General features: G+C 35.1%; 1 protein-coding gene across 1 annotated transcript; it reads right to left on the reverse strand.

Annotated features, from left to right (window-relative positions):
- Positions 1-1,727: 1,727 nt before the first annotated feature.
- Positions 1,728-7,289, reverse strand: LOC143425966 (putative G-protein coupled receptor Mth-like 10). The gene is made up of 6 exons (XM_076899061.1): positions 7,045-7,289; positions 5,723-5,964; positions 5,020-5,186; positions 4,690-4,923; positions 3,913-4,176; positions 1,728-2,615 (listed from the first exon to the last, which is right to left on the reverse strand). The coding sequence occupies exons 1-6, from the start codon at positions 7,153-7,155 to the stop codon at positions 2,122-2,124; spliced, it is 1,512 nt and encodes a 503-aa protein (XP_076755176.1). The 5' UTR covers positions 7,156-7,289; the 3' UTR covers positions 1,728-2,121.
- Between the last annotated feature and the right edge of the window lie 3,136 nt (positions 7,290-10,425).

Consider the following 10,425-nt stretch of genomic DNA (forward strand, 5'->3'; position numbering starts at 1 on the left):
TAATTTGTATGATAACCAGATTTTTGTATTAATGTTCAAAAGTTACTTTTGGTACCTGGTTTTTGCTGTTGGGTTATTGCCCTGAAGCATTAGTGCTTAATTGTTTACGCTTCGAAGCTTATAGAGAGTATGCCTATATCTAAATATATATGCCTTTGCATACGTGATGTAGATACAGTAGAATCTTGATCATTAAAGTACTAATCGCTTAAATGATTGATTAGCAAGAAATTACTGAATTATCAGTATATATTGGAACAGTGTTGTCTACTAAGTACAGAAGAGAATTATGTACTTACACATGTTTTATTTTATTATTTATATTTACATAACGTTTTTATTTGGTCTATGTCTTTCTTCTTTGTGAATATTTGGTTGCATACAGTGTCTTTGAGTCATTGCTTATAATTTGCAAATCAATTTTATTATAAAACAATCGCTAAATTTCTGTACAAAAATCTTTATATTTATAATGATATTTATAAAATACGATATTTCGATATAAATGTTCTTCTTTCACGAGACAACAGTTTTATTCGATTATCCGAACGGTTCGAATATTCAAGTTTCTACTGTACAAAAAATTACTCAGATAATCATCAATTTTGATTAATCTATTAAGGCAATCTTTTTGTTCATTTGACAAATTGTTAGAGAAATACACACATAACAGAGAATGTAACGATGGGTTTGGTTGTACAAACCCATACTATATTATTTTTGTATAGCACGTTCTAAAACGCAAAAGAACAAAGCGATTAAATGTACGCTGTAGTATAAAAAAGGATGCAAATAAAAGTATAATATTTTTTACTCGTACAAAGAAATTTTTTCAGTTTAACGCATAATAAAATCCAATATTTGCTAGAAGAATATATTTAATCTTCGATAATTTAAGTATACATAAATAACTTAAGAGCTATAGAATAAATAATGTATCCCTATTTTAATATGTAAATTACAAGATACAGAGTTTAATATTTTCGCTTTGTATTTTTAAATAATTTATTACAGATATAAATAAATAATTCTCAAGTACTCTAATGCATTGCAACTGTACAATATGGTGTAAAATTCGTCTAAATAATTATTATTAGGTAAGATGTGCGTGACTGAAAGCATAGACGATCGAATATTAACAGAAATGCTTAGGCAAACGACAATTATCATGAAAATCTCGTTTCTTCATTAAAATAATAATACTTCATTTTCCAGACTTTCGAATCTTTCTGTAAATCGTGAGTGATCAATGAAATTGATATACTAAGTATTTCTCTTAGTTAACTATGTAAAGTATGTGTCATTTACTCGGAAAGAATGTACATATAGAAATAGTAAAAAATGCTTTAGTGTTACTTGTACAAGGTTGAAAGAATGTGTGTATTTATACGTTCGATGTAAGGTCGTAATATAATCTATCCGGTTTCCCATCGTTATGCAACCGGTATAAGCATGCCAACTTGTGTATATCATTGTAAAACAAGTTGTGGACGTTTTTACATAATCAAAACATGTTTCTGAGAAACATCATGCTATTATTGTCCGAAAATGTGAATACACCTATAGGACGATGTGATAAGTAAATTCACTACGGCTGGTGATTCCTAATCCTTCTACAATAACAAAATTCTTAAGTCTTTTTTCTATTTATGAGATCTAAAGTTCATAAATTTTTTTATAGGAAAAATACAAAGGCTCGTAATACTATTACTTAGAACGCTTTTTTTCCACTCGCAATTGATTTCCGTGTTGGTAATTAAGAAATGAATCAGAAAATAAAATAAGAACGCGTGTACATCTAAAATTGTAAATGCATAGAAAAAACATTTTCCTTAAATTCATCTTCACGCGTTCCCCAGTATTTTTTTGCAGTATGAAAAAATTGACTACCATCTCGTTTTACTTGTGCAATAAATAATTCTACGAAGTCTTGTTTGTTTAAAGTGCGTCAATCAAAATCTTGGAGTGTCCTTTACGTGTTCCGCCAGTGCAAATGCTTCGTAGGCAAGGCATACTAAAATGTCGTCTCTTCGAGGAACTTTGAAGCATGTCACGGCTGTTCTTTCGCAAACCCTTTCGTGGTAAATAACTTTCATGAAAGAATTGGAAAGCAAGTTGTCATCATTGAACAATCGTTTGTCCGGGCACGGAATTTCCATTCACTGTCATCGGTAATAGGAACAATTCCATGCTTCCCAGTTCCGGTTCTGGCGCTACGTTTTTACCACGAAGTTGTTGTATTCTGTGCCACACGAAGTCCCTCGGCGGCCTTCGCAGAACGAACAGCCCGAAGACTAGAACACCTTGAAGAGCGTTCACTAAATCGAACGAGGACCAGTCGAACGAATTTGCACTGGCCATCCAGGATATCAGCTCCATCAACCAATTAAAGCCCATCAAGAAGAAGATGATCATGCAGACGAACGTTAATCTCGTTAGCCGGCGGAGGAACTTTCGATCGAGACGATCGGATTCCTGATTCCTCGCGAGACGCCTCAGATCGAGCTTTCTTTGATATTTGGTCAATTTTATGAACGTCAGAACAAAAAGAATCGCGTTCGCTGAATGAAGGAATCCGATTGGCATGTAGAAATATGGCATCGACTGGTCATCCACTGTAAATTAAAAAAAAAATAATAATTAAGGATTATCGTTAATTTTATTGTAACATATCACTTGCAACTTTTTTCAGTTTATGTTCCGTTAATCGATTAGCTCTGTCATTATCAGAGGAAATTATTTTTTTTAGTACACGCTATGGAGGTGATTGACTGAAGAAGTAGTTTATCGAGTTAATGATTGCACAATATGAGATTGTTGTAATAATTTTTCCTTTTTCTGCCAATTTGAAGTGAGCGTATTTTGTTGAACAGAATGTTATTATTTATCTAGTATTTTATTAAGCCAAAAACTCTTTCTTGCTCCCTCTTTCTCCGACTGTAAATTCTTTGATCTCACATAAAGCAATGTACAAAGAGTTCAAGGCTATTGAATTAATTTGGTCACGTAATCGTTGAATTGAAGTTACAATAAAATCAGAGTCTTTTGAATCAGCAATGAAATAATTCCATCTCCACCGTTACTTCTCAGAATGATAAAATATTCCTTTAACCCTCGCTTTAAACCTCTGTAGCACACGTCATTTACGTTTATTGAGCTAACACCTCTTGTCGTTCTTGAAAGATTTAAATTAATATGTCTCGTGTCAAATGGGCCATTAGTGATTCATGGTTTCTTTCTTGAAAGCTTAACGCTTATCATATGGATATAAATAAGAGTGATCACGAGAATCTCTACACTTTTGTGTTAAATGGACTGCGAACAAAATTAAAATATAATGGATTTATTATGCAACTTTTTCATAACGACTTTTATCCTCACGGATGATACAAATGGACTGGAAATTATTCTACTTGCGAAAATAAGCTGAAAATGTATACAACTTTTTCACTTTAGGGTTCATTTTCAAGAAAATCAAATTTGGAAAATGGAATACACGTGTATCTGGCTAACTATCATCTGCATATCAATTCCGCTGCCCTTAGTTTACAATAATTATTTCATATGAAGCTACAAAGCTAAAATTAATTGAAGAATTCAGTTTCAAGTCGTGTTAATACAGTCTTTCACTTGTAAATCCCGGAGGATCGTTCATAGACATCAACGTTGAACGTACCCAGTCATGAGCTAGCCAAATGTACCTACGTATACTTGACAAAATTGTTTCCTACATTTTACTGCATTACGTGTTGAAACACTCATGTAATTTTCGAAAATGCGCATTAAAATCACATGTGCCCATCGAAGTGTCGTATAGTTTTGTGTGTAATTTCAGTCGCAAGATGATCGCGCTGCAGCTAAAGGAAACTGAGAGAGGGTACGTAATGAAAACTGGAATTCTACTCCACTTACATTCGAACGTGCAACTTTCCTTGTCGGCGTTCATTTTCACGTAAGTCGCTGGTACCGTCGGCTTGAGGTGCATTACCATCGACAGGAGGATAAGTACCGTCGAGGGACCCCAGCACCATAAAGAGTACCAAAAGAATAACCGTTTTGGCTCCATCCTCTGGTACGTTTCCCGATCCACGTAGCTCCGTACCAACGACCACATCTCGATGCACATAGCGTTCAGCCAGAAGAAGCACGCGATGAAGGAGAACTGGATGACGAACGCTGGAAAAGCCAATCGCTTTTTAATTGTTTCTAAATTGGTAATACCGATCGCTTTCAAAGGTATTGCACGTTGCACCGTACCATTTTACGGTATATCCTATAAAACGTGTCGGGTACAAGTCACGCGGAGAATGGTAATCGAATTGGTAGTTCGAAGGAGGAATAATTATTCATTTATGTATAGTTATCAAGCTCACTCGTTAATTTTAAGCCATTAGCGATTGCTGCACTTCAGCATTCCTTTTCTAACGAATGATAACTATGGCGATGTTCATAATATTAACGCTTTGGGCCCTGGTTATTTATTTTTTTTTTTTATATGAACTAGAAGAGTCCAATTGTCGATTTTTATGATCCATTCGATAATATTGTTCAATTTTTATTTCTGCGATAATTTTAAATTTAAAGAACGTCACATGACGTTCATAGGGTACTACAAAATTATACAAGGCGTCATATGACGTCTGTAAATTCCAAAGTGTTAAATATTATCTCGTTATTTCATAATTTTACCTATGTTGGTGCAGGTTTGGTCCGAGAAATGAATGCTAGTCAACTGCGTGATCGCCATCGTGGTAAATGCAAGCGACAAGCATCCGCAATAATGGCATAATGTTTTACCAAAGACATCTTGTAATTTCGGTGTGATCGAATACGCCACCATCGTGAGAATTAAAAATGGCACCGATATTAAAAGGCCGCAGGCGTACAGGGTGATTCGAGAGTCTGCGGCCATTACCACATAATCTAAAACGATACCATTAATATCAGTAGCGAAGAAATTAATTTTTACGATTAGAAAATGGTCATTCGAGTTTCTGAAGTTTCAATTTTCAGATCTACCTTCTGGGAAGCATACAAAAGTAGCTGGTCCTAATTCTGGGACGATTTCGATACAGTAATCTACTCCAGGCTGTAACATCGTTAGATGTTGATCAGGTACATACACGGAGCCGTTCGTTAACAAATAATTGTTGTCTCCGTAGTTTTCGTTCGGATCTAATATGTACCTAAAAAATTGATTCTTGTAATTAACCAAAACAGCTTTATACTTCTGTCATATTTTTTACTAGGATGTATCATCGCAAAATTAAAAGTAAATTACGTAATAAAACACACATTTTTTTTCGCATTACAACAAATACAGTTGATACCTCGCATATTGATTGATTAGAATGTCGAAATTACAATCGTGATCATAATTTACATTTGAATTAAAAAACAACTGCATTTATCCTTGAATGCACGATGCGAGATACAAGCCATAAAAGATACGAGATAAGGCAAGGATTACTTTATGTATTTGACTTGGAAAGAAGGTAAACATAATTTTCTAAGTTTTCTTTTTTCTGCGTCATACGTCTCTCTTATTCTATCATTTTATTTCATAATATATTTCATTTCTCGATAATATCTTTTGGAACAATTTCATGGTAAATTATCCATTTTTGTTGCAGCAAGGAAGAATTTTCAAATTTAAAAGAAATGTTAAACACGTGGATGTATACTGGTTTTATTATCTTTTAAGCTTTTTACTCGTACTAACCTTTTATATTTGCAGGGATTTCCAACGATCGCAACAAACGAGCTATGCCTGTCGCCGGGAACGATGAAACCAGAAATATTAAAGTCGTGGAAAAGAGGGGAGAAATATTCAACTACCGAGTAGTTCGCTGGTATGCAAATCGCCCCACGACTGTCGTTCTTTACTAAAATCTCATCCACTGCGCAGCATTTCGCAACCACAGGTAAACTTTTGTATTCTTCTGGTATATTTGTTCCATTGTCCTATAAAATAAAATCGATCGTGCAAAATAATTACAGATTCGAAACAAGGACGTATCCAGAGTGGAGCACTGTCGGGCAGCCGCCCCATCTTTCAACTTTGTTGTTCTTTTTTTTTATTCTGAATTTTTTCAAAGTTGAAAGATTGCAATTTGTAAGAAATTGATTAACAGGTTGGTTGCTGGTATTTTAGCATTTTGAAGGAAACTAACTACGAGATGGACACTCGCTCCAGGTATGAGTGAGAAATCAGAATAGCTAAAATCCATTGTATACTCCATCTTTCGTTTTGAGCTGGATACAATTCAAAACAAATCGTTGAGACTGTTTCAGTATTATGTACATTATTGTGCTATACGATTGGAGTATATATTGCATTAAATGTGAAGTTATGGAGAACTAAACTTATACAAAAGTCTACAAAACTTTATCATTTAATAACTAAAGATGATATTCCTAATGAAACATTCTACTGAACGTTTGAAAGTTGTATTTGAGTTCAAATGAATTAAAAGAATTAAATGATACTTGTAATTAGATAAAACGGTTAGAAAGACACAATATAATACATAGAACAAACTTATAGCGTAATAATAACACTTTATTGTTATATTTTCTTCATTATTAATTATTGCTCGCGGTCTTGTCTTTCAGAATAAAACACAAATTCATGGTTCCAATGTTTCAAAGATAAATGTAGATAGATAGACATAACTCTAAAAATAACTAGATAAACATACAACTATCTATATTTATCGTGCACAAATCGATTTGTTGTATTCTACGAGAATGATCCAGATGCATAATTGAACTCGCTTATCGAAACAAGGTTTCGAAATTTCACGCTTGTATAAATTTACTTTCTCCTTCACGAAAGTACCAAATTAACTTCCCTCGAATTCGTGTCGTTAATCTCCTTATCTTGTCAATATCCAAATAAAAATTGATATATAACATTGTACAAACTAGCTATCGATACAATGTACTCATTTAGTATTCTATCAAAGATCTCGTAATTCACGTCCGATTAGATAGCTCAAATGTTATTTATTACTATGCTTTGATTTGCAAAGTGATACATACCAAAGGAATCGAATATATTATCGGCTTGTCATCCTCCACGCGAGCACTGCAAATCATCAGATAGAAAAGAATATGCAGCAGTACTAAAAGTTTTGCAGAATACCCAGACATTCTTCCTCCTTAAAACCTGTTTCTGTGATCTGCCAAAACTCTCGTAAAAAGTTTTTACAACGTTCTCTCCAAATACTTCTGTAAAACAGATTTTACGATTTTCCCCGATTCTTATTTACAGTGTCACTTCTTCTCACAAAGATCTTTTTAAATATTCAACTTATTTTGCATTGGTTATTCTTTCATCCTCTTCCCCGCGGAGAAGCACAAAATTTAGCGTGCTCGTTTCGTCAGCAACATTTCGTCTCTCTCGCGTGTCGATTAACAATTAATTCGATCGATAAACTCTCGACGCACCGGGTGACTTTCGTTTTCAAGCCTCCGACGAATATCAGTACTGGAGGAATGTTCGAACGCAAATATTCCCTTCTGACTTCCGCAGTTCGCGGTGGCGGCTCCTTCTTCACTGATATCTTTGGTATCGATCAAGTACTAGGCGATGGAGAAGATAACGTTCAGTCGATTCGATTATTGACTTTGATAACGTAGTTCCCTTTTCCTCCACAAACTACATTAGCTGTTTGAACAGAGTTCAGAACAGCAAACAACTATCGCCTCGGTGCCGGAGGTTAATAAAACAATATTTTCTTATTTGACTTCTGCCTCTCATTCATCGGATTCACTTCTAATCGCGGTCCTATAAAGATGGCCTGAAATCATGCAACAGTAACTTTGCTTATTTTATCATCAGGACATAATTACCACGCAATTTCCCCAGTATATTCGTAACAAAATTATTCGTTTCGAATGGTTTCGAAATTTGTACAATCGATCTTTCGTTATATCTGTTCATCGATGTTTTTAGTTGAACACATCAATTATTTAATCAGCACTTATAACCGGAAGATTAAGCAGTTTCGTAATGCGTTATCAAAAGGAAATACCAAGCTAATGCGATAAAGTTAATAAAAAAAAAAAAAAAACGCGATGCGTGATGCGCCGGGATCGACGGCGAGACTTATGAATGAAAGAGTTGTCGACCTTTAATTCCCGCTATTTCGACGTAAAAACTGTGCACGTAGTAAGCCGGATCTTCGTTTCGGGCAATGAACATTGTTTCGCGCGCAGTCGTTCAAATAACCGATGTACTCGGTACCTTGGAATGTCGAAAGCACAATTAATTTTAGAACCGTACAGAACGCGTTTAAGAAACCAGGAACAGCAACGTTGGTGCACTTCAGTCGATACGTACCTGTATTGTTTTTAGACTTTAGATGCGCCTGGTTGAAATCGATCATTTACAGTAAGACAGCAAGCTATTTGGGTCCTGTTTTACGCGTAGCGAGATGATGCAACTTTTGTTATTCCTAAAATTACCATCGCGCTTTTAAGTAACTCTGTATGCAACTGCACGTATTTGTATAACAGGTAGCTACTGGAGCAACCTTAAGTAACAAGGCGATTTCGCAACGGAGAAAAATCTGAAGAAACTCGATCGAAAATATGAATGCATCGGAGAGACTCGTCCCTCGAGTTTCACGTTCACGCGTCCGTCCTCGTTAACGCGTAACCACGGAATCTCTCACTGAATCACGTAACGGGGAACTCTGAATCTTGGACGAAATTCACGTGGTTCACCATCGGCGTCTGCCAGCGAACTGGTCGTATCCCTCGAGGCACGAGGCCTTTATTTATCAGTGTACGATTATATACGCGCACGGTGTGTGCATCCTCGGAGATCCAGCAGGCAGGTGTCGTAATTAAGCTGTTTCCGACGAATTTCCCGCTACCGCTTTTCGAAACGGGGAGATCCGTTAACAGAGAATTAAATATGCGGAGGACAGCTTGTGGTGACTGAGTTGCTCGATCGAATTAGTGTCGTTAATTCCTTATCAGTAGATTTTTTGATTCCGTAGATTCGATCTTCTTTTACATTTTTATTTACCATTCGGATATCTTTCAGGAAAGGTTGAGTTTTTGTGAATTATAAATATATGTACTGATGCTGCTTAACGAATTTCTTCATTCATCTGCTTGTCTTAAGAAAAGTATGATTCATAGATCGATATATTGTTTAAGGCTGAATAAATATTAGTTGGTAGATAGTTGTAACGTGAGTAAAACTAGATAGAAATTACAAAGGTATCGTTACTAATTACGCGGTGGTCTAGTAATACGTTGAATTAAGGTTGAGAAAAATTATTCAGTGTCATTTTAAATATTTAATTACACAGTAAGAGTGTGTACTCTTATTTTATAGTCGGTAGAATAATATTCTCTATCTAATTCTCTCTAATCGCAGCTGAAATTTTTGTTTAAGGTTAGACGAAGCAATGGACGATAATAAAAAAAATCGATTGGCGTTGATAAATTTGGGCTTTATAAGTAAATGCCATTACCAAGTTAAAAGCTTCATCTTCTAAAACAAACACACGATGCTGTGTGCTATACAATACCCAAGGAGAGATACAAGTTTGGATGAAGTAATAAAATATGGTAAAACTAGTACGAAATATATTTTGGGGAAATATTTCGATCGTCTCAGACAACGTACATTCGAAGTAACTAAATCCAACAATTGAACAAAGTAAGTTTATGCACATTATTTTTAAACAGCGGAATTCTGTTTTTCACACGTGCCGGTAATCGTAAAAAACACGATTGTCGTAACTGAATGAAACTGCGTATGTTGAAACATTTTCACTTGGTTTATTTCTGGCGAAATTTTCGTCAGAACAAGGAAAAAAGAAGGTGCCACACCTTTTCCTTGTGCATTTTCCATACTTATTCATACTTTTATACTTACCTTATTTTACGTTCACTAAGTAAATGTCTACAGGAATTACACTTTTCATTTCCTTCCTATCGTATATTTTTTTTAAATACCTTTGAACGATATCGAAGGTATGACGTAATATCGTAGAAAGTTCTCCATTATCGTTGATAATATGACGTAAGCATTAGTTATAACTGCAAATGTAGTACCTCGTCGCGTTGAAACTCCAATTTTGAACTTTGTTACAAATACCGTTCTGCGAATTGTAAGTTTCACCGGCGGCGGGTTCTGCGAATTCGTTGTGCCGTCGATCGAATAACCAACTATGTTCATTTACAATTTGCAAAACCGGAAGATGCAATTGTGAACTCGAACAGCGGTTTAAATTCAAGCAGATCTAGTTCGAACAGAACCGGAAATAGTATGACGGACTATATTTTTCAAAAGATAACAATTTTCACGCGCATGGTATGGACGCCATTACGAGAAGCACGTTTAGTTGAATAACAGTTTTCCATTATTTTCTGATAGATCAAATATTCGTTTCGTTATGT

The sequence above is a fragment of the Xylocopa sonorina genome, chromosome 8 (assembly GCF_050948175.1).
Source record: "Xylocopa sonorina isolate GNS202 chromosome 8, iyXylSono1_principal, whole genome shotgun sequence".
NCBI classification, from domain to species: Eukaryota; Metazoa; Arthropoda; class Insecta; order Hymenoptera; family Apidae; genus Xylocopa; species Xylocopa sonorina.

Bases quoted from the DNA above. Each gene is read 5' to 3' on its own strand.
- LOC143425966 (XM_076899061.1), bottom strand. From the start codon at position 7,155: ATGTCTGGGTATTCTGCAAAACTTTTAGTACTGCTGCATATTCTTTTC. The intron at 5,965-7,044 runs GTATGTATCACT...TTTATTTTATAG, and splicing joins TAATATATTCGATTCCTTTG to GACAATGGAACAAATATACC. The intron at 4,177-4,689 runs GTAAAATTATGA...TGGCTTTTCCAG, and splicing joins CCAAACCTGCACCAACATAG to CGTTCGTCATCCAGTTCTCC.